This window comes from Notamacropus eugenii, chromosome 6 (genome assembly GCF_028372415.1).
Source record: "Notamacropus eugenii isolate mMacEug1 chromosome 6, mMacEug1.pri_v2, whole genome shotgun sequence".
Classification (NCBI taxonomy): Eukaryota; Metazoa; Chordata; class Mammalia; order Diprotodontia; family Macropodidae; genus Notamacropus; species Notamacropus eugenii.
This window is the reverse complement of record NC_092877.1, coordinates 93,147,417-93,172,439: the sequence shown is the minus strand read 5'-3', so window position 1 is coordinate 93,172,439 and position 25,023 is coordinate 93,147,417. Positions and strand designations below refer to the sequence as shown.

Here is a 25,023-nt window from a genome sequence, read left to right as displayed (position 1 = left end):
AAGTTATAATCCACAGGATGTTGAAAGAAACCACAAGTTTAATTCCAATTGCAAGAAAAAAGTGATTAAATTTCAGTATTTTAATTTCAAACAATAAATATTGGTGTTAGCCATGAGAAAGCCCTTCACATACCAATGAAATAAGTTTCGATTTCTTGAGACATTTAGGCTAATGTAGGGGAAACAGGACAATTAATTAAACCAATTAATGAAGCCATTGTTAAAAAAAAAAATTGTATTAAAAACTGGTTCTCTCCTCTATACACTCAAACAGTTCCTGGGAAAATAAGCACAAGTAGTTGCTTCAAAGTGTCCCCCCTCCCCCAAGTTTACTCCTGTGTGTGAACTTGATAGATAAGCTGCTCCATCTGACCAAGATGTCTCAGCTGCCGGGTCAGTGTGGGCTAAGACAATCTTAGGTCACTCCAGAGGGCAGGCTTCTGGCTACAACAGACTGGGCTATAGACTCTGGTTGGTGGATGACAACTGGGACCATTCCATCTTTAGTTCTCATTTACCTAAGATCAGGAAAGAATAAATACAACAGAGACAGAGGTCAGGGAGTATCTGGCAGCTGAGTGAGAGAGCAAGAGGTTTACAGTGGTTCTCATCATGCTCGCCACTGGAGTAGAGAGAATTCATCCATTCCAACTTCTTGTATGCCATCAATCAAAAGAGACAAAAGACAGTCTTTGTCCTCAAGGATCTTGCAAATTCAATGGGTGGAGAAAATGTACAAACAAAATTAATTTATATACAGGATGAATAGTTAATAAATAACTGAGTGAAGGCACTCAAATGAAGAGGGAATGTGGAAAGTGTTTAATAAAAGAAGAGATTTTAGTTGGGACTTAATGGGAGATGACAAAGTCTTGCACTAGACTGCTGGCAGTGTCAGAGGAGAAAAAGTGTGTATTCAAAGTGTACGCAAAGGTGACACTGACAGGCCTTGGCAGCAGATTGGATATGGAAGAAGCTTGACTTGACCCCTTGCAGTCTAGCCTCAGGGGATGGAAGGCACAAGGAGATTGAGCTATGGCTCCTCTTCTCACCTGAGGGACCTGGCAAGGAGACATTAGTAGGATGAGCTTACTTGTTGTGTCATCTTGGCTGAACACTTTAACATTCTGTGATTCACTTTTCTCATCTGTAAAATGAGATGAAATGTAAATATAAAATAATAGCACCTACCTCCCACGGTTTGCTTACCAACAGCAGCAACTACCAATCAACTGTACCAACAGAAAGACATACTCACTTGTAGTTCAGCAGCCAATTTAAAGAATTTTTTCCTAGCCAATCAGTAAGCAGACAGGAAAGAGAAGATACCTGTACATATTCAGAACTGGGATGGAAAGAGTCACCATTACTCATTTTGGGAAGCAAATTCACAAAGTCTCCACAGAGATACATAGCAGACAGAACACAGTTGTGCATGCGTTAGGCACTGATCCATCCCTGAACAGTCATTACTTCTCTAATTTCTATTATAGTAAAAAGTAATAGTTTAGAAAATTAAAACAACAAAATCATTAGCATTTATATATAGCTATAACAAAAACCATGAAGTAATAATAGGGAAAAATATTCAAAATAGCTATAAAATGTATAAATATTTGGGAATTTATGTACCAAAAACACACATTGAATTCACATAAGTTTAACTATAAAATATTCTTTTAGAAAGACAAATAATGAGAGATTCATTCATGTTTGGTTCGTGTTTGAATCAGCCATCTAACACAATACAAATGATGATACTAAAATTAATTTATAGATTTAGTGTGTGTTAATCAATATACCAAGGAATTATTACATATAACAAAATAATAACAAAATTCTTTTGAAGGAGTTAAAGAACTTAAAGGAAATAATTTTTAAAAGTCCTGCTTCTAACGCATCCTGTTCATGTCACCTTAGTCAAGTTGCTTAATCTTTCACTGCCCCAGTCAATTCTCTAAGACCATAAATTGCAGAATAATTATTGATTTGTATTGATAGTGTATTGTCACTGAAAGTTCCTTGTGCTGATGAAATCATATGCCTGGACCAAAAAATACAAAATAAAAAATTAGCAGCAATGAAGCATTTCTAGTTTTATCAATTGTAAACAGTATAATGCAGTAGTCACCAAAAATATTTGGTATTGGTTAAAAAATTGTAAAATAGATTAGTAAAACTGAAGCAAATGAACATAATAGTTTAGTATTTGATAAATCTAAGAACAAAAATAACTTGGTAAAGTTTTCCTTATTGAACAAAGACTTTTAGCTCATTTGGAAAACAATTTGACACAAGATAGATTTAGATTAGCACAAAATAATTTTCAAATGGATAAATGACCTAAATCTCAAAGGTCAAGTCACCCAAATAGTAATTATAAGGAGTTATCTTTCAGAAGTATGGCTAAGAGGAAAATTCATAACCAAAAAGGAATAGGGGAAATAAAAAAGACAAAATAGACAATTTGAATTAAATAAAATCAAAATACTTTTTCATAAACTAAATCAGTGCCTCTAAGCATGGTATGTTGGAAAGAAGGCAAGATTTTAAGTCAGCAGACCTGGGTTCAAATCTCAGGTCTAGATCTTAGTACTTGTATATGGCTTGGGCAAATACTTAAATCTATTTCAGGTCTGCTTCCTTATCCATACAATGAGGGATTAGATGAGTTCTTAAGTCTGTTTCAGTTCTAATGCTATTACCTGTGATCTGATGATCCAAGAATAAGAGATGTTGAGTTGGAAACACATTTACATCAAACTTCTCTGATAAAAGCCTAATATACAAGATATATAGGGAGTTGATACAAATATATAAAATCACAAACCATTCCCCAATAAATAAATGGTCAGAGGATATGAACAAACACATTCTGAAGAGGAAATGCAAATTATCAACAATCATGTGAAAAAATGCTCTAATTCATTAATAAAAAGAAAAATATAAATTCAAACAACTCTGAAGTAAGATGTGAGATAATAACGCTCAAACCATTAAACATTATAAAATTGATTAGTAAGCTGAAGCAAATGTGCATTGAATTGGCAAAGATGATGAAGGACAGAAATAGTCAATGTTTTGTGGGACTGTGGGACATCAGACACAGAAATATGCTTTTGAAAGAGCTATAAACGGGTTATTGGTTCGAAAAATAATTTGGAATTATGTAAGAAAAGGTATTAAATTTCATATTCTTTAACCCAAGGGATTTTACTACTAGAATATACCTCAAAGAGGTATGTCAGAAGATCACGAGGACCTGGGGGATTATGCAAAGCTAGAAAAAAGCATTAAGATAGCCAATCATGGTATCTGTATTGGGTAAGGAGACGACTGACACTAGAAGGAAGTTGGAGAGACTTAGATGAATTTGGAATGGTCTGGAAGAATGGGGATCTTTTTGAAGACAAAATCAGGGTCTGATTGGTTGAATGGACTAAAAGAGATAGAAGGAAGTTTAATTAGAAAGGAGAATTTCATATTTTACTTCTATTAATGCAAATAATTTAAAAATCCTACAATATTTTTCTATAAAGTTATTTAAAAACTTTTTATAGCAGCCCTTTGGATGAGTTATGATATGCAATGGGAAAGCACAGAAGATAGGTTGTAACTTGTACAACCTAAATTTACAACAAAAAAATCAGAACTGGAAGTAATATCTAAACTCACATGTAATTTCCATAGTTATCTTTAAGGAGGTGTTACTGTTCTTAAAAAGATACAGTCTTATTACTTATACCAAATTTTAGGAGAGATGAGGTATCTATTTAATTTTGAAACTATCCTTTTAATTTTTTAAAATAGAAGACCAGATACATCAGAGACAGAAGAGACAACAACACCATGCCCATTTTGTGAATTCCTTCTCCCTGAGTGTGAACTACTTTGTCCAGGATGTAAAAATAATCTCCCATACTGCATTGCAACTGTAAGCTTCTTGGAAACATATTTTACACAGGAAAATGACTGATAATTTAGAAATTTTTTTTCTATTAGGTTCTTTCCTTTTAATTTTCATTTTTAGTATTTTATAGGACTATCATTGTCTTTTCATAAGAACAGTCAAAATATAAGCTGTCAACACTATTCTAGCTTTAAGTAGTTATATTTAAGTCATTTTAAAAACCACTAGATCAATGCTAAATATTTTAAAAAGAAATGGGCATGGATTTTTAAAACTCAGATAATTCTGTCCAAATTCAGATCAGCGTAATTCTCAGTTAAAATAAATAACTCACATAGTATATTCAAGTTTATAAAGTACCACCTTTACAACCACTCTGCAACTTAGATAATAGAAGTGTTAATATTACCATTTACAAATGAGGAAATTGAGGTGCAAGTTCACGTCCATGATCATGAAATTAGTGAGTATCAGAAGTGAGCTCCCACACAGGCCTTCACTGAGTCTAAGGTTAGCACTCTCTCCATTGCAGTCCACCATTTGTTAAACTGAGGAGCATTTAGCAGTTCCTCAAAGTGTAGAGGATTTAGCTGATGTATGGATTATACTCAACAATCCAACCAATACTTACTAAACAGCTACTATGTGTTGGGCATCATATTAGGTGTTTAGAACATAAAGATGAAAAACATTGCAATGGATTTTTGGCAGGAAGCTTATTTCCTTGGTGAAGAAAGCAAAATAAATGATTCAGATCCTCTCTCAAGAAGTGTAAAGATGGTGAGCCTCTAATATGGCTGGATTTTTGGAACAGAAGATCACTGTGGGAAAGTTGGTCCTAAGAGCCACCAACAAGAATAAAGGAACCCTGAGAATTTCAATCCAACAAGTATGAAGAGCAAGAAAAATTTTGCAGTGAATTGTACAAGGCACCTGATGTTTGTCTTTCTACCACAGTAAAATAACTGATATTTTACTTAAATTAAACTGATTTCAATTTACTTCAATTAAAGTTAGCTTAAATTCAGGTGAGCTTCTCTCCTAGAAAAAGATTAAAAGTGCTTGAGTGCACTTTGAGTTACTAAGAATTACATGTCTTAAAAAATTAGAATTGATGTTTTGAAGTAAAAACAAAGAGGAAGGAGGAGGCAGACAGTAATCCTGTCTGGCAAAAGTTTTCCTCAGCTGTTAGGGTCATTCTCCCTAAGGTTATCCCCCATTTACCAAATAGGGTCTCATTCACACATTTTCTCTCCCATTCTAATATAAGCACTTTGAGGGTAAGGACTATTTTTGCTTTTTGTTTGTATCCCCAGAACTTAACAGAGCTTGGCCTGCAGCAGAGGCCTCATAAATGTTTGTTTGTTGATTGATTGAGAACAGATAAAGGAGAGTAGAATAGAGTGGTACTGTGTATACTCTAATGTACAATTGTGGTGAGCCAATATGTCTAGTCTGGTGATATGTTATCCTTGAAAATTATTACATCAATCAAAGGAAAACATTTGAAATTTAACCTAGATATCTATTTGATCACATCTTTCAGATGGTTAAGAAAAATGAAAATGACAAAAATTTTAGATCTTGTAGTTTAATTTGAAGATGTCACCACTGAGATGAAGCTATCAGTGTCAAGTCCTAGATAATGATGGTAATAAATACTATTAGTAGTAACAATAATACTTAGCATTTATATAGCATGTTAAGATTTAGAAAGCACTTTGCACCTGTTAATTCGTTTGATCTTCACCATTACCTTATGAGTTAGGCACGCTTGTTATCCCCATTTTTTAGATAAGTTACACAGCTTATAAGTTGCTGAAGTAGTATTCTGAAGAAGGCTTTCTCACTCTTAAGTCTAACATTCCATCCACTGCACTACCTGGCAGCCCACATGAAGACAGAATTGAAAACCATTCTTCACCCAAACTTATCATTGACCCTGATGCGAGTTGGGATAAGAGCTTGAAGAAGGTATAACAGAAGAAACAAAACAAGAAAATGGAAACATTCACATGGATGTAGAGAGAAATAAAGGAAAAATTTCATGTGGAAAAGATGAATTATAAATTATTCTTACTATTAGAAACCCACATATCCAAGAAAATATGAATCAAAGTGTTCTGTTTGAGAAGGGTTGGGATTTTTGTTTTGTTCCCGTCCCAAAGAAAATGTTAGAATCATGGGTGACTGGAAGAATCATGTTTCATTTTTAGGTGAATTTTTAAACATTCCTTATGAAATATAAATTTATACTATTTATTCAGTGAAAATATTGTCATGTGTGCAAAAGTTTTTAAAAAACAAACTCAATTCCTCTCCTACTCCAAAAGCTTACCATGCCACAGCCTAGCCTTCATTAGTTAATACCGTCACTTCTAGGTTGGCTACTTGGGGTCCTATTATCCTTCAGGCCCCAAAAGATATGCAGTAGCTACTTAGTTGGGAGCTTCAATTATAATAAATTGATGGCAACTACCATTACCACTAAATTTCATTATAATTAAAATTAATCAAGTCCTTCCCTCCCCCCACCATGGTTGTACACTAAAATAAAGTACAATAAAATAGATTTAAAATCTCTGTAAAGCTTATTGTAGTGATACCAATTTTTTAAATTTTATTTTGGATAGTGGGAACAAAATTAAGCTCATAAACAATATAATGCTTTTCTCTACGAAGCTTTTACATACTTAGAACTCGGAATATACAAGTTTTCACTTTGGGATAGTTCTACTTGTTAATAAGTTACATTGAGTCAAAAATCTACCTTTATATATTTTCCAACCATTGTGTCAATTTTATGTGAATGGAATCAAACAGAACATATCTAATCTTACATATACAAAGCTTGAATAATAAAAGTCTATTTCACTTTATACAATAAATGTTTTCTTCTTCTTATCATTCCTAACTAAACGTTGTACATAAAATAAGTTGAGATGTATTTTTTTCTTAGCTTTTCCAGAGGAATATTTACTTATTTACCCCAAAATGCCTCAGAAGCACATTCTCATCTCTAGCACCTTAGTCTATGAGAAGGGTCAGATCAAACCTAACAGTTTCTACCCAACATTGATCCCACAAAGTTCACGTCCAATGCGGTACACTGACTGGATGAGCTCATGTTTCAGTTACCTTTGGAATGGGTCCCCAGGACCTTTATGTTACTCTGGATGGCTGAAAAGCCTAGCTTGGACTCTGCTTTTTGACCTCCTGGTGACTTATTCTCTTTTGCTTTTGAGGCAAAGCTCACAAAGTCATAGCCATCAGCAGTATCCTTCGTCTAAAGCAGAAATGAACAAATACTGAGGCAAAGAGCCGAGGCTCATGTTTATGGGTCATATGTGTGAGCCTTAGGCTTTCTTCTCTCACCAGAGTGCAGTCAGGCAGTAAAGAGTAAGAACAAAAAGGCATGCACTATGGAGTGACCTGTTTGTGAAGAAGAGTTTAGATTTATTCCCCTGTCACTCCATAGGGCTTGACAAGAACCACAGGGAGAATTTTCAGGGAAGCAGACTTTAAACTCAGTGCAATGATGTCCTTAAAATTAGAGCTGATCAATAGTAGAATGGCTTCTCATAGGAACCATGAAATGCCTCTCATCATCGGAGACCAATATAGAAGGGTAGGAAGTTAGACCTCTAAGACTGATTTCCTCTCTAACTTCATTTCTATAACACACTCTCACTCTTTAAACGAATCATCTGAGTAATCATTTTGCAAAAAAAGAAATCAGTTATTTATTAGTTTTATCTATCTTTGTAAATCTATATTTTATTTATCAATTAGATATTGTTTGTCAAATAGTTCAGTAAATACAACAGATAATTTACTTAGTACAAAAAACATGATGATCTATTTTATTTTAAGCATTTTAATCCATGAGGTATTGTTTTACTTATCTAATGTTTAATTCTAAAGTGGGGAATTACACCTTTACAGTATTTTACAATTACAATACTTTTTAAAAATTGAAAGATGTAACGTAATGAAACTTGACCATAGGTCATGGCAAAGGATTTTTTGAATTGTTAGACTATATGAAATGTAGGAAATATCCAATCAATATTTAAATAATTTTTCTGTAAAACTTTTATTTAAAGGGTAGACATATGATAAAGGACGATTGGACCGTGTGCCCTTACTGTGACTTTCCTGCTTTATATTCAGAGATGAGAATGTAAGTTTGAGTTGTTTTAATTCTAACTCTTTAAAACCTCCCAAATGTCACACTTTCTCATTTCAAGCTATAGAAAGCTCTATGCCCTCTTTTTGTTTCTCTTATCTAACTGCTTTTGTGCAGTTTTCCAGGATGATTTATGATTTGACATCTTAATTAGTCTTATACCTTGCAATTTCTACTTATTACTATACTTTTTGAGCTTTTTTTTTATCCAAAGAAATTTTTTACACAAAATTAAAATTTTTGTTAGCTCTTCTAAGGTGTAATATCCTAATAGTTGGCAGAGGAAAGAAATTTCTCCCTTGCTTTTCTTGAGGGACTTTTTATTTTAAAATTTTTATGGCTCATTAAAAATATGAAAAATGCTGTGAAAACCTATCTTTAATGTACAAACACAAAGTCTTATACTTTATTATGGATACCATGGAGAAGATTTATGATTAATCAGTCAGCCAATACAGAAGAATTGCACTATTGTATACTACTGTGGAGGAGCTAGGTGGCTCATTGGATGGAGCACTCGGTCTTTAGTCAAGAAGACCTGAGTTCAAATCTGTCCTCAGATACTTACTAGTTGTGTAACCCTCAGACAGTCATTTAACCTCTATTTGCCTTAATCTACTAGAGAGGGAAATGGCAAACAATTCTAGTATCCTTGCCAAGAACACAGTGGACAGTGTGGTTGATACAAAGACTGCTGTGTATAAGAGGCTGAGCTAGGCTTGGTGTAGGATACAAAGGACACAGTTCTTGCCCTTGACAGGCATGCTAGTTTTCCTTTTGAGATAGCAACATTGAGGGAAAGATGCATCTACCAGCAAAGAGAAAATCCTTTTTGATGCACATCGGGTTACTATAGCAACAGGTATATGTCCTTTTCTGCTGAGTGCATCAGCCTCAAGGGAATGGGTTGCTTAGGCAACTAATGTATATTTTCTCCACTTACTGCAAGCAGCATAACAGCCAGGTGATTGGTGAGGAAATAATTTTGGCAATATTTCTCATCAGAATTTTTAAGAGGATGGATTACCATAAAAACCAGAAATTAATAAAATGGAGGGTTCTTTTTGCAATTAGTAATAACATTACAATGAACCAAACTCATTGTTCCATGTACATAAAAACAGTAAGTATTGCTTTACATGTATATGGAACATGTTGCTACAGTAGGCACTATGGAAATTTAGTGAGCATGGAAAAAAATCCCTGTTGTTTACTTAAAACTTTAATGGGTAAGCCTGACAAAAAGGTAGTGCTTTCTAAAACATATATTTAAGTGCAAACATTTACTTTAATGAAACTGAACTCAGTGATATGGAGACTCCCTCCAATAATGCAGGTTGCTACCTATCTATACCTTCTCACACTGTATGGTTCTCGAACCTGGTGGTGGTGGGGGGAATGATGATTTCTGCAGAGGGCAGGGAAGTGCTCTAGACGCTGTTCTGGGAGCCTTCCTTCTGGACCTTGTATGGATTCCAGTTTGCCACAAGGACTCTGCAGGTGCATCTTTTGTCTCTTGCTCTTGACAGATGACTGCCTCAGCTGCTTTTCCAGGTGTCTAACTCCTAATATTACTCTTGCATGAATGGCACATATTAATAATAAACTGTAGCTGACTTAGGCCTACCATGGTCCGCTGCATTACTCTTTGAGTACAGTCAACAACTTTCATTCTTTGAAGACTATAGTACATATATGTAACATAATGATTTGCAGCCATTCAGCATCACTGAAAAAGTGATGTTATTAAAAATATAGTCTCTCATTTCAGAATGAAGCTTGGGGATTATTAAAAAAACATTATACAGTTTCTTAGAGATATACATTCCTCTTCCTATTCAATTATGGTCCAGTTTCCTCGTTGAAGTTTCTGTCCAAGATACATGTATTAGTGGGCAAGATCTATGGTTTGTCCATCCAATTACATATCATAATCTAGACAATGAACGATCTTCATTCATGTGGTTTTTTTTTCCTTTGAGGATAGTTAAAGTGAACCCTTTTCAGTGATTATGGGTCTCATTTAGGTGACTCTATATTCTTACAGTGATTGATGTACTCAGCATAGTATCATCTACAAACATCTAGTGAAGAACTTCACTAGATATAGGGAGTTCTTCAACTTGGACTCCAAATTGCACTTTTCCCATGATAGTGGCAAAGACCTCTGTGGAATATACATCTCTCTATTTTATGCCTTGCTTGGTGTTAATAATCAGAGAGTAATTAAACTGTTTTCTGTTCGTTAAAAAATGTGATCTTTTTTTTTCTGTGATATTATCTGATGCCCATTAAGTACACTGGCTCCAAATCCTCTTCTCAAAAGAAAATATTAATGAAATACAGATAAGACCCTTGGTCTCTCCTTCCTTATTCACTGAATATTAAAGTATTTGAAGTATATGTTGATTTAATTTAGAGAGTCATAAGAGGTTCATCCTCCTCATCCTCTGCTACAGCTAATGATGTGTAAGCTTCAGTTATTTTCACTATAGCCTTTTTTCTAATCTTATTGTGAGCACTATAATAAGAGATGACCACTATCTTGTGAAATGATATATCTTGTTGACTTGATACACATTTAAACCAACTCTACCAACTCCTTTATTTTCCTTTCCAAGGAGAAAGCTATGACCCATTCTTTCATTGAAGGGAACTTCCTTTTATCTCCTTATTTTACTTATAGTGAAAATGTTAATATTGATATGATTCACTTCCAACAGAAACTTGCATATCACCAGCTAAGCTAAGGTCTGTAGACATGCTAAAAAACATTCTGTGATTCTTGGTACCTTCTGTTCCCTTGTGCATCACTCTCACCATTGTCACATAAGTGAAAGGAGTTTGCAAAGTACTGGGGACCATTCTGCATTTTTTTTTGTGGATTGCCATAATGAAAGAATTAGTCACATGCTTGGAGCCTTTCCAGCATAGTACAAGCTGCCAAAGCTTGAGGGCAGGGTTTATGTTTTTGCCTTTCTTTACATATTTATCTTTTTGTGCACCATGCAGCATAGCACCTGGCATGTAGTAAAGCTTGATAAATGCTTATTGACTGTTGACTGACTTTTGTTAGCATAGTCTTGAGAACTGAGATTCATCTCTGCAACATGATGAGGCATCACAAGAACATTTGTGAAGAAATGCTGTAGATGTATTGGTGGTGGAGGGAGTTCCCACTGTGGGAAATCTCACTGTGCTAAAATCATTGATCTGGACAGAGTAGGGAGAGAGTGAGTGGAAGGTGATTACACATCTCAGGCAAGAAGCGGTAGATTATATACCTTTAATGAGTCCAACAGTTGCTGATTCTTCCTTTCAATAATTATTCTTTTCAATGAAGATGGCCCAGTGACTCTTTATATTACTTACTTATTATATCATCCGTAATGATTATGTGCCTTACACAGTTTAAAAATAAACACGTTTATTGAATTAAATCAAACTAATATTTGGTGATGACTTGTCTTTAATTTAAAAAAGACCAAACTGTCTTACTAACAATTCCTCTGAGAATAAAGTTCCTTTTAACAAAATCTGCCTTGAGGAGAAGCAAATTTGAACAAGTTCCAGTTCTCTTAGTTCTGGGTCAGTGACAGTGACAGTAGGGGCAGAAACAGAAGAGGCAATGGTGTTACCCCAAGGACAGGCTTTTCATGGGTATACCTAGGAACAGGAAGGTCTACACCCCAAAGATTCACATGAGTCCAGTCATCTCTGAGTGAGGTGTCAACTGGACCATGTTGTATGTCAGAGAATTATCCCCAGAGATGAAGTAACACCAGGCAAGACAAGACTCTATTGTTTCCCTCATTTGAAGGGAATGGAAAGGATGCATAAGTGATGGTGTCCTACAGGAGGGGAGGGAGTCCACATCCTGAAATGTATTCTTTGCTTCTTGTTCTTGTTCAGTAGTTTTTCAGTTTCCAACTCTTCATGACGGGTTTTCTTGGCAAAGATACTGGAGTGGTTCGTCATTTCTTTACAGATGAGGAAACTGAGGCAAATGGGGTTGTGACTTGCCCGGGGTCACCCAGCTAATAAGTATCTAAGGCTAGATTTGAACTCAGGAAGAGGAGTCTTTTGTGATTCCAGGCCCAGCGCTCTTTTCCACTGTACCATCGAGCTGTAAAGCGTCTGATCAAGAAGTGAAAATTGTTGCAGTACGTCTTCTCCATTAGCAGTTATCCTTATTCTGAAACTTATGAACAGTTCCTTTTATTATTTTCTGACTGAGAGATATCTGGTAGCAAATCATGCCCCAAATCCTTGTTGGTGGAGTTTGTCAACATAAAGAAACAGTTGGACTAATAGAAGATAAGATGAAATTATTTTTTTAAAAAGTAAAAATTTTAACTTCCTAATATTTTTAAAGAAAAAAAGGAAAACGAAACAAAACATAGGAAAATAATGCCAAATAGGTAAGCCTCAACACTATATACTTTCATCTTTTTTTTAAGAATGAAAAGGTAAAGGAAATTTTTTTAAAATGAAACCATCAAATGATGCAGCATACTTCATGTCTTGCTTTCAGGAGAGAAGTTTCCAACTGTACATAAAATATTTGGCAGTTTAAGAGTGATGCCCTAGGGGCTGTTTTACATCAATGGCTTAGCTAATATAGGCTGAGCATGGAGACAGCCAGGAATTTAAGGGACTTTTCAGAGTTAAAACTACATATGGAGTGGGAATCAGAAGAGTGATAGGCAAAAGGAAACCTACCCCTTTTTCTTTTTCCAATTAGGAGGAATGGTTCTAATGAATAATGAAGTGAGCTCTACACCCAATCAGAAGTGAGAGCTAAAAGTTCTAATGCTAGATAGGGGAAATTCTCTTGGGAATGGTACTTGGTGGTAAGTTATAGTTAATGCTTTATACTTTTCTAGCAAAACCAAATGTTAACATACAACTTGTCTCTAAATTTTTTTTTTAAAAACTAGAATGCTGCATACAGAAAGCACTTGTCCTATGTGTTCAGAAACATTGAACACTGCTAATATTAAAAAAATTGCTGACTGTACATCTTATCTCAAGCCAGAAGCAGGGGATCATTAATGGTTTCAGGTAAATGCTATGGCAAATATTTTATCAATCATGATAAAAAGTAATTTTAAAAGTTCCAGGAATGTATTTTATATTTTAAAAGTTGTTCATTTCATGTCAGGCATATTATCTAGCTGTGCAGGTAACTGTGGGGTAATAAGTTATCCTTTCTATGGATATAACACTGTATGGAAATTTAGAGAGTATGGTAAAATAAATCTCTACTTCTATATGAGCTTAAAATCTAACAGGAGAGATAGCAAAACATTTAGTGCTAACAGAGACAAAGATTTAGACTGAAGTATATATATTGTTATACATATTGTAAAATATGCACAGGAAAAAATGGGATAGAGGGCTATAAATAATATTTAATGGTCCAAGATACTTATATGTCAATGTGTCAGATATAGGTAATGAATTTAATGGAATAGTTTAATAGGTTAAAAGTTCACATGATAAGACTACTAGAATAGAACAGTAAAAGTTATACTTTCTCCAAAAGGGATAAAAACGATAGGTCACTATACTAGCACTGTACACATATTTATACACAATAATACTATGTCGTCCCATGTATCAGTCAGTTAGTAAACTCATGATTGTGCCAGGCACTTTGCTAAGTTCTGTGGATACGAAAAGAGGTAAAAGACAGACCCTGCCCTTAAGATTCATAATCTAACGGAGGAGACAACAAAGAAATAAATATATACAAACAAACTATATACAGAAAAAAAGGAAATAATTAAAAAAGGGAAGGCATTAGACTAAGAGGAGTTGAGAAACGCTTTCTGTAGAAGATGGGATTTTCTGTAGTAGCTGGGAAACCAGGAGGCAGAGATGAGGAGGAAGAGTATTCGAAGCCTGGGGGACAGCCTGAGAAAATACAGAGAACTAAGAGACCGACTGTCTTGTTCCAGAAATAGCAAGGAGGCCACTGTCATTGGATCAAAGAGTATATGATGGGGGAGTAGGGTGTGTGTATGTGTGTGTGTATGTGTGTGTGTGTGTGTGTGTGTGTGTGTGTGTGTGTCTCAAATGGATTGGAGTAAGGAAAAATTTGAGGCAGGCACATCCACCAGCAGGATAACTGTAATAATCCAGGTGACAGTTGATGAGGGCCTGTACTAGGGTGGTGGTAGTATCAGTGGAGACAGTGGGCATACTTGAGAGATGTTGCAAAGGTGAAATTGACAGGCCTTTGCCAACAAGCTGAGATTTAAGGATGAACTATGGTGAGGAGGTGAGGATGACACCTGGGCTGTGAGACTAAGGAACTGGGAGGACTGCCTTCAACAATAATAGGAAAATGGGACAGGGAGAGGGCTTAAGGGAAAGGTAGTGAGTTGGACATGTTGAATTTAAGGTATCTATTGGACATCCATTTTGAGATGTCTGAGAGGCAGTTGGACATGTGAGACTGGAGATCAGCAAAGAGGTTAGGACAGGATAGGTAGATTTGAGAATTGTCATAAAGATGGTAGAATAGAAAGGTAATTAAATCCATGGAAGCTGTGAAGTTCATCAAATGAAATAGTAGAGAGGGAGAAGAGACAGAGTTCCTGGAGATACTGATGGTTAGAGGGCATGATCTGGAGGAGGATCCAGCAAAGGAAACAAGAGGATCAGTCAGATAGGTTAAGAGGAAAACCAGGAGAGTGGGGTCCCAGAAAACTTAGAAGAGAATGTCAAGGAGAAGAGAGTGATCAGCAGTGTCAAACACTGCAGAGATGTTAAGGTGAATGAAGACAGAAAAGGCCCCTTTTTGACAACCAAGAGATAATTAGTAACTTTGGAGAGAGAAGTGTCGGTGGAATGATAAGGTTGGAAGCCAGATTGTAAGGGGTTAAGAAAAGGACAGAAGTGGAGGCACTTATTGTACAGGGCCTTTTAGAGGAGTTTAGCTACAAAGGGTAGAAGAGATATAGCATGATGGTTAGCAGGGATCAAGTGAGAATTTTTTCAGAATAGGGGAGACATAGGTATGTTTGTAGGCAGTAAGGAATGAGCCAGGAAACAGGAAGAGATTGAAAATAAATGAAAGTGGGGTTGATGGGCAGGGGAGGGATGGCAGGATGGAATGGGACCACTTTAATAAAGAAGGGTTAGCTTTGTTATGGAGTAAGGCCACTTCATCATGAGACAGGGATGAAGGAAGAGAGTGGCAGAAGACAACTGAGTGATAGGAGATGAGGAAGAGGGAAGAAGAGGGAGTTCATGGTGAATGACCTAATTTCTTCCTGTAAAATATGAGAAAAAGTTCTCAGCTGAGAGGGAGGGGGGTAGGAGGAGTCATGGGAAGTTTGAGGAGAGATGAAAAGGTCTGGAAGAAGAAGAGGATAGTGAGTTGATAATGAAGTTATAGTAGGACTGGTTAGCAGCAGTGAGGGACCAGTTGAGGTTGTGTGACATAAATTGGTAGTGGACCTAGTCAGAACAGTTTGTAATTTTCTCCATCTTCATTCAGCAGCACATGTGTAGCTGTGAAGGCAAAAAATGGTGACAGTGATCCAAGGCTGAGGCTTGGATTATATAATCTGAGATATGATAAGGGGGCTATGGAATCAACAGAGAATTGAATTGGTTTACTAAGGAGTTAAGATAGGGAAAAGAGGAGAGAGTGGCTAGTGATAGGAGTTGACCTGATAGAAAATTGAGGGGTCAAGGGGATTGGAGCTCATGGTACAGGATGAAGAGTAGGGTTATGTAAAGGTAGGCAGAAGGAGAGGTGATTATGGTCAGATAAAGGGATTTCAGAATTCTTGAACATCTGTAAGTGATTGCAAGATGCAGGGCATGATCCAGGGCTACAGGGGTGGGGAACTTGTGGCCTCAAGGCCACGTGTGGCCCTCTAGGCCCTCAAGTGTGGTCCTTTGACTGAATCCAGACTTCACAGAACAAATCCCCTTAATAAATGGATTTGTTCTGTAAAACTTGGACCTAGTCAAAGGACCGTACCCAAGGACCCAGGAGGTCACAGGTTCCCCAGCCCAGGGCTAGAATGTAGCAGCTTTTAGATAGAATGTAGCAGCTTTTAGATAGGGAAAAAGGTGGCTTTAAGGCCTATGTAGGAAGCATCCTTTTATGTCCAAGTTTAAGGGTGTAGCATGGACCAAGGCTTTGATTAGTGATTAGTTGAGGCTAACATCATGAGGTGAGTGAGTTGGAGGACTATATGAGGAAAGTCCCTGGCTAGGCCCAAGCTTACTATATGGTATAAGATTAAAGAAGCAGATTTTAGAGGGCTACACAGTTGATGAAACTGTAACTGAGCTAAAATCAAGACCCAGACTAAGAAAAAGAAAGATAGATTGGCGGAAGGAGGTACAGAAAGTGGCATATATGCTGTGATTGGTGTTGAGGACCAAGATTAAACTGTAAGAAGCTTTGAACTGACTGTTTTTTATTCTTTACTGTGCCTTTCTTCCTAACTTTTCCTTCTTGTATAAATCCTCTGTAGTACTTCACAGTAAAACTTCTAATTCACTCACAAAGATTGCTTTGCTGTTGTCAGGGAGTCAGGTAGAGGGATAGGGTGGTGGAAAAATATTTAGAACCAGTATGCTCTAGGAGGAGTTCAGGCAGCTTTAAACTTAAAGGCACCAAAAAATCCTAGAATTATGGGCTGCAGAAACACTCCATGCCACCACAGAAAGCACTGAAAAAAAAAACCCTGTAGCTGTGATTGCTAAGTCAGTCAGTAACCTTTGAAGAGTTATTGTGAATAAGAGACTTGTCTCTGGGTTGGAGACAGCAAGGAACGTATCAATTTTGAAAAAAGGAGAGGTAGGTTGTTCAGACTATTAGCTGGTAATGTTGATGTTTTTCTCCTGGTAAAATTCTAGAACAGATTAGGAAAATTTCTTATGATCAACTTAGAGGTGACCACCAAGAACTAGCTTGTTCATTCAGAGAACAGGTTATGCCAGACTAACCTCATTTCTTTCGTTTTTTAAGAAAAAAATCTATGTATTAGACAGGAAGATCAGAGAAATGCCACTGTCTTAATGTATCTTGATTTCAGAAAACAAAGGAAGCTAGTTGGATTGGAAACGGTTGACCTCTTGAATAGAAAGTCTTGATATATGGATCTATTGTCAACCTGGAGAGGGAGGTCTTTAGTGGATCATCATTTGCCCTTATCTCTGTTTTGCTTAACATTTTTATCAATAATTTGAATAAAAAGCATAGACAGGCTAATTATTAAATTAACGTATCAGAATTTTTGCTTAAAAAATTCTTGACAGACTACCAGTGGTGGGGTGACATTAGTAATATCATAGAATCAGAATTTCAGATTTGGGAGGGGCTTCAGAAATCATCTAATTGAGCCCAAGCCTAGAAAATTAACCCATTTACAATAATATATCTGAGAAGAAGTCACCCAGTCTTTGCTTAACAAGCTCACCTGAGAATGAACATACTAACCTTTGAAGCAACCTAAACCACTTTTGGATATTTCTAATTGTTAGAGAGTTTTTCTTGATAGCAACCTCAAATTTGCTTCTTTGCAATTTAGAAAACAGCAATCACATCACTCCCCAAGTGTTTCAGGCTAACCATCCCCAGTTGTTTTTTTTTTCAGTCAGTCCTCATATGACATGATTTGTGGCCTTTTACTAGCCTGTTTGTTTTCTTTTGGGCATCCTCCAGTTTATCTTTTCTAAAATGTGGTGCCTAGAACTGAATGTGGTCTGATCAAGGAATAATATAGTAAGATTATCATCTTCCCACTTTTGGAGGCTGTGCTTCTCTTAATGTATCCTCTGACTTGTACTGATTTGCTCTCTTGGTTGCCATGTTACACTGACAACTCATAGTCAGTTTGTAGTCTAGTAAAACCCCAGAGCTTTAGAAGTACTCCTATCTAACCATCCCTTCCCCATCTTTTACTAGTGAAGGTAACTTCTGAACCTAGGTATGAGACTTTACATTTATTTCTATCAAATTTCATTATATCAGATGTTGCTTCATCAAAGAATCTGAAATTAGGATTATACCTCTGGGCCTCCTAATCCAGATCATTCATGAAAGGATCTAGCCTGTTATGAGCTTTGTAATACTGTCATCCAGTATACTTTGATACTCATGTTTTTCATGTCTTTATGCAAGTAATTTTTTAAATTAACTGTGTAGGACCAAGCATAGGCCCTTGGATCACTCCACTTGAGACTTCATTTCAAGTTTACATTTAATCAGTAATGATTTTCTTTGGATTCAGTCATTTAACTAGTTCTGAATTCATTCATGTAGCATATTTTGAATGATAACATACTCATAAAGTGGTGTAACGGATATCATTGAGGAAATATATGATTAGAAAAGGAAGTGGGCCTATTAAGCAAGTACATAAGGATAATAAATGAATGGCCTCCCAAAGTGTAAGGGAAGCTCATAGTAGCTTCCATTATATTGGGTACATCTTGTGTAAAAGATCTTCGGTGAAACATAGAAAAGCAATGAAATGACAGATTCATTGAAACATTAAAGAAGTCATGTGGCAGAGGTAGGCTTTTTCACCTTGGCCTCACAGGCAGAATCGTAATGGAGTTAAATTGCAAGAAGAGAAAGATATTAAACTTCCTAACAATTATAGCTATGTAAAAGGGGGCTTCCTTGGGACATAATGAATTCCCTTTCACTAGAGTTCTTCAGGTGATGGCTAGATTGTCATCGGTTAAAGGGTTCCTCTATGAGCATTGGCTAGAATAGGTGATTTCTGAATTTCCTTCTGAGATCCTGTGACATTCTGCTTATTTCAGACCACATCTGGAATCTTGTGTTTTGTTTGGGGTATAACAAATCAATATTTAACAAATTGGAGCACTTCCATATGACAGTGAGAATGGTGAGAAAATCTGAAACCACACAACATGAGCACGTGGTTAAGAAACATGAGATATTTAGATTGTAGAATTAAAGATTTGGGGGAAAATTTGTAGCTGTCTTTCAGCTATTTAAAGGATACTTGTATGGAAAATTCTTTATGGATCTAGAAGAAATAATCAGGACCAGTGGGGTAGAAGTGAGAAGAAAACGGATTTTGGTCTACTATAAATCAGTTGATTGCAACATATATTCATTAAGGTGGCCCAGTGGATACAGTACTAGGTCTGGGGTAAGGAAGAGCTGAATTCAAATTTGGCCTCAGACATTTATTATGAGCTGTAAGATCTTGGGCAAGTCACCTCATCTCTTTTTGCCTAAGTTTCTTCATCTGTAAAATAATAGCACCTACCTCTTAGGGTTGTTGTGAGGATCCAGTAAAATAATAATTGTAAAGCACTTAGCACACTGCCTGGCTAGCACATAATATGTGCCATATAAACATCAGCTATTATTATCACCTTTATTATTTATTATAACAGTATAATTTCCTCACCATTCGAGATATCTCAAAATGTAATGGATTACTTTGTTAGGTAATTAATTTTTTTTACTATAAGTTATCAGGCAGGAGTTGAATGACTCCTCATGGAGCTGGCAGAGAGCTTAGACTAAATGATCTCTAAAGTCCCTTCCAATACTAATTCAGTGACCTAAAAAAAAATAAGAACTTAACACGTAAAGTAATACAAACACTTCATTTAAGGTGAACATTAAAAATGTCTACACCTTATATGAAGTGATATTTACATATAAATTTTATAATATAAGGTATAGAAATGTTATGGCATTTAACACTGGAAATACATTGCTTTCTGCTGATCTACGTCAGTCTCCTTCTTCAAAACCCAGATAACAGTTTCCTTTCTCCAGGAAGCCTTTCTTTATTAATCCTGCCATGACAAGGCTTTTATTCTGTATTTATTTCCTTACCACAGCCATTTGAAGAGTTAGCAAGTGTTCTGGTTTGGCTAGTGTATGTTGGAGGGAATTAATATGAGGTAAGAAAGGAGAAAATAATAGCACTTTGAAATCCATTTAGTTCATCCAGTATGCTTAATGTGTTTTCATCACTTTATACAGAAATGGCAGCTTATTATCTTTAAATTTTAAAGTATTTTTAAAAGTTCCTTACCTATGCCCATGTAGTATTTACTATACTGACACAATCTTGTAAAGTATGTCAAATGTAAAAATATATCAAGTTAATATGATTGAAGTTTTTTCTTTAAAGAAAATATCTACCCTTTATATCTGTTCTAGCCTGAACTGTAAACGGCCTAAACTAGAAATTCAGATTTATGAGAGTCCACCATAATATGGATGATACTATTATTACTAGAGGTGACTTTTCAAAAAGATTTTGAAGTTATATTCTAGTCTTATTAGTTAATAATCTTTTCATATTAAAGAATAGATTACCAAGATCTAGAGAAATTTTAAAAGTGACCATGAATATAAATTTTTCATGCAGACTAGGCTAAGGGGAATCTGTTATCTGACATTTTTACTTATACATTTTGATAAACTAAAGCTACTTAGGATTCCCCTTTAGAATACTGCAACAAATAAAACTTTTCCTTCTTTTATAGCTAATGTTAGGTGTCAGAATATAAGGTTGTGCTAAATGTAGGTTATATCAGGCTTTTATAGTAAGTATCTAATTGTTTTAGAAGTGGACTGTACTGTATTTTGATCCATTCAACCACAGTCAAATCCATGCAATGGTAAACCATACTCTAATAATGCTCTATTGTGTTTTCTTTGATAATCCAAGAATTAACAAATTTTTTTTTTAATTTTCAGACCATTCAACCCAGCTTAATGACATTAAGGCAACCTCCTTAATTGGGTACGTTCTACTTAGAGAGAAAATGAAGTTTATTAATAATAACTTTTTATTTTTTCAAACTTAAGCTGTTGTTAATTGCTGGAATAACATTTGTATGGTTTATTTGTAGATGAAGAATGCTTTTGATGAAATACTTTGGCACTGTTTACCTAAAACACAAGTTATAAATGGATAGGCACAGCATTTGTTATGAATGTGTAATATTTTCTTATGTTTACTATTTTTAAATCAAACTGCACTAATATTTAAACCAAAAAATATTTAAGTATAAATAAATTTCTTGAATTGACTAAATGGACCAAGAGTAGTCTGGAATTTTTTGAAAACTTTCAAGTTTTTTGCCAGATATTTTTATATCCTATTAAAATTATACCGTAACTCAAACAAAAGATTTTTTTTTCATAGATTGAGCCTACAGATGATTGAATGACTATCAGCCCTCCTGGCTGCTGCTTATTAATCTAAAGTACAGTAAGCAGTTGGGAATGAGAAGAGAGTCAGCAATGGCGGGAAGAGGTCAACAGCTGATGTTTATACGGTGCTTTAAGCTTTTTAAAGCATGTTACGTACAGTATCTCATCTGACCTTCACACCTGCTGTGAGAATGAAGTGCTCCATGTATCAGTTATCCCTGTTTTACAGATGGGGAAATCAAAGGGAAGTGAGTTTTGTAACATCACGTGAACATTTGAGGTAGGATTCAAAGTCAGCTCTTCCTGATTCCATGATTCCTGCTCTGAAATTCATGAAACTTCTGATTGGGGGAGGGAGTTGATGATCACGTATTATGATACTCTTTAGGAGAGTGGCTACTACATATAGATGTGCTGAAGAACCTCAATGCTAGGCAGTAAAATGGAGAGATGACTTATTTAATTGACGAAATTTTGCAGAAAGATCTTTAAAGAAAAGAACTCTTTTTGATTAGGTCTCAAAACCATGAATTAACATACTTTTTCTAAGCTTTACTTTGGAACCCCAGAGGGAGGTATAGAGTTGATAGAACTTTTCATTGGCATTACATATCAAAGATTTCTGATGTAATCAGAAGAGCTTTCTTTCAAATCACAGATTCTAATAATTCCTTTAGCAACTGTAGGAAGGTAATGATAGGACTATGTTCTGATTTTTAAAACACAAGTTATAAATATTCCCTGTGCCCTAATATTTTTTGCTCCTTTTCTTCTCCCTACATATATTCAGAACAGAGACAAACAAGAAAGCACATTAACCATAAAATTGTATTTAAAAAGTTTTTTTTGTTTATATTCAATATTGATCATTACATTAAGAGATGAAACTTTATCACAAACATCACAAAATGTTTCTGCTCTTTTTTGGTAAACAATAAATAATTTACAGCGAGCATTAACATTCATATATGTACTTTACAAATATACAAATACTGTAGGTATCAGGCACCTCAAAAACATTTCTCAACCAGGTATCAAACCTAATTCTTTCAAATTATCTATTATAGTGAAGCACAATAATGAGTTATATATACTGTGCAGAACATAAACAAGGCACAAGAAGGAAATACAAATATAAGAAAACATACATAAAATAACAAAGTAATATAATATAAAAAAAAATCAAAAAACAGTTCTGTAATAAGGTGAAAAACCCTCCCCCACACCCTAGTTGGGGCTATTGCCTTATGACTAGATACTTGTCATGTGTAGGAGTAATATTATAGGAAATATGTGTTTTTTTCCCCAAATAAGATTTATACTTCTTAAATTACTACAAAATCATGATTCAGTTGCATTTTGAAAACATAATACGTAACTCCTGTTTAACTAGATTTAGTGAAATGTCTAAATATTCCCCCCAAAGCCCACCATATTATATTTTATTGGGTTCTCTTACTTTATACATTTTTTATTTGCTAAGTGGAATAAATGAACTCTTTTTTAATAAAGTTCACATCTAGTACATATATAATAAAGCTCTTTCCAAAAATATTAATTAGAATATTGTTTAGCATAAGATGCTACTGAGGCTTTGGTTAAATAAAAAAGTTTCTGAACCTCAGATATGGTGAAAAAGTACACCAAGGATGCATATGTATATATTCAATTACAAGGCAGAGGCATTTAGGGGTCTTTTAGTTGGTGCATTTGCATTATGAAAAACAAAACAAAACTTAAATAATGGTTTATTCCAGCTATGAATAAATAAATTTCTTGATTGACATTTGTTTCTGTGTGGAAGAGTTAACTGATAATCATATTTCATATTAGTCTACCTGTAGTAGTTTATCAAGAAAATGATGGAATCTTATTTTTTAAAAGGTGCTTAAAATTTGTTTATTTATCCCTCCCCCTTTTCATCTTCAATTTCACATCAGATACTTTATACCTGACAGAAGACATGCTGCACTTGAAATTTCCTTAAAATTCAATCCATTTGTCTTAGAATTTTGTAAAGAAGTAGGATATCTTCATGTATAAAATAATTATTAGGTTAGAGTTTTACAGTCACAACACATGCCCCAGCTCTTCCTAGGCACAATGGTGCAACCTAAAACAAAAAGAAACAACATGACAGCTATATCTTCATTTGAGCTTTGTGAGGAAGAATGTCAACAACGTTATGTTTCTATAAACAGGTAGTCAGCTAGCATTTATTAAGTACCTAATACATTCTAAATACTATGTTAAGCTCTGGGGATGCAAAGAAAAGCAAAAAATAGTCCCTGCTTAAGGAGCTCACAGTCTAATGGGTTAGCATTAGACTGTGTATTACACAACTATTCTATACCTTTTGCTGAAAGGTAGTTTTTTTTTTTGAGTAGAGATTTTTTAATATAATGTTCTTTATGTACAACTGGCCATTACGACACTGTGCATATTTTAGCTTAAGTGATTTATACTACAGGGACACGCTAGAAAGTGAAGGGCTAAATGAAATTTTATTTATAGTTTATGTTTAAAAATGACCAAATATTGGCCACCTAATAGCAACTGCTCATTTAGATACAGATGTATAATAACTGGACATACAAAAATGCAGGAGTGCATCTTGTGCTTGCCACCTCCTAGAATACCTGAACTTTAGGACACATGATCAATCAACAAGACTTGATTTACATTATCTTCTTTGTGCTGAGGACTGCCTCAGCCACGGTCTTAAGAAGAATATAACAAGATGGAATATAAACCTATATCTTTTCACAGAGTCTAGAGATACCACAGTATAGTATAAAGAATACTGGCTCTGCAGTTCAAGGATTTAGAGGTTCAAATCATACTCTTAAGTGACTACCCAAACTCACACAGGTAGCCTCAAACTGGGTTTCAGTTTTCTCTTCTGCAAATGAGGAGGGAGGACTGAGAATCATTCCAGATTTAAATCTATGATCCTAAAACCTTTTGGTGGATTTAAATGAATTAACTTTTTCAAAGTTGTTTTAATTTGAAACAATAGGTTTACTGTAAATAGGTTCCATATGGGGATTAAATTTCTACCTATCAATAAATCATCTGCCTGTCAAATGGAAAAATTATCAAATTTTCATCCCTCAACTCCATATCCCGAGACTCTGCCCTCAGCATCAAACAAGGCACTGTGGGAAGTAGGTAGCATAGGACATAATGTGGGCAACAGTAATTTTTTTTAAGGCTGCTTTGAGCAGAGTGGACTGGAGAGGAAGAAGGTAAAATTGTTTTCTCTGTACTGTCTTTAGCTCCCTAAGATGGATGCCTAACCATATTTCAAAAAAGTTAAGTTTTTAATTCAGGAAATATCTCCTTTACCTTTCCCTAAAACATGTTGGTGAGCACACAACGCAGCAGTACACAAAATGTACTACTGTATTTTTGTATATATAATTATTATACATTAATATCTAAACACATAATTGTTATTAGATTGACAATATTAGGGAACACTTGATCTTTTTTTTAACATAAGCTACAAATAAAGTGTATTTTGGCCCTCTGCGTACCAGGATGTCTCTGCAGTATGTATTACTTATGCTGAAATACGGGGACAATTATTGAAATGTAAATAAATATTTCAGTGGAGAGCTTTTAACCCAGTCATGTAGTTTAGTCTCGTTGCTTCTGATTGTATGCCTCTGAGCAATCAAAAAAGAATTAAACTGTATGTAACTGCCACAATTCAAGGGTTGCCTT

General features: G+C 35.2%; 2 protein-coding genes across 13 annotated transcripts in view; one reads left to right on the top strand and one right to left on the bottom strand.

Annotated features, from left to right (window-relative positions):
• Positions 1-21,187, top strand: part of LOC140511434 (WD repeat-containing protein 19-like) — a 164,050-nt gene extending 142,863 nt beyond the window's left edge. For 4 of the 7 annotated variants that reach the window (XM_072620497.1, XM_072620495.1, XM_072620498.1 and 1 more), the window contains 4 exons: positions 3,811-3,934; positions 8,017-8,093; positions 13,040-13,163; positions 20,836-21,186. In XM_072620497.1, the coding sequence (XP_072476598.1) occupies positions 3,811-3,934; positions 8,017-8,093; positions 13,040-13,154 (316 nt within the window). In that variant the 3' untranslated portion in view covers positions 13,155-13,163; positions 20,836-21,186. Of the gene's footprint in view, positions 1-3,810; positions 3,935-8,016; positions 8,094-13,039; positions 13,164-19,967; positions 20,031-20,835 lie in introns of those variants that run through there. The other 3 variants (XR_011969549.1, XR_011969548.1, XR_011969550.1) reach the window with 3 other exon arrangements.
• A 933-nt stretch (positions 21,188-22,120) lies between these two features.
• The window catches only part of KLHL5 (kelch like family member 5), a 127,108-nt gene continuing 124,205 nt past the window's right edge, over positions 22,121-25,023 (bottom strand). For all 6 annotated transcript variants that reach the window (XM_072620516.1, XM_072620514.1, XM_072620518.1 and 3 more), the window contains one exon: positions 22,121-23,407. In XM_072620516.1, the coding sequence (XP_072476617.1) occupies positions 23,351-23,407 (57 nt within the window). In that variant the 3' untranslated portion in view covers positions 22,121-23,350. The remainder of the gene's footprint in view (positions 23,408-25,023) is intronic.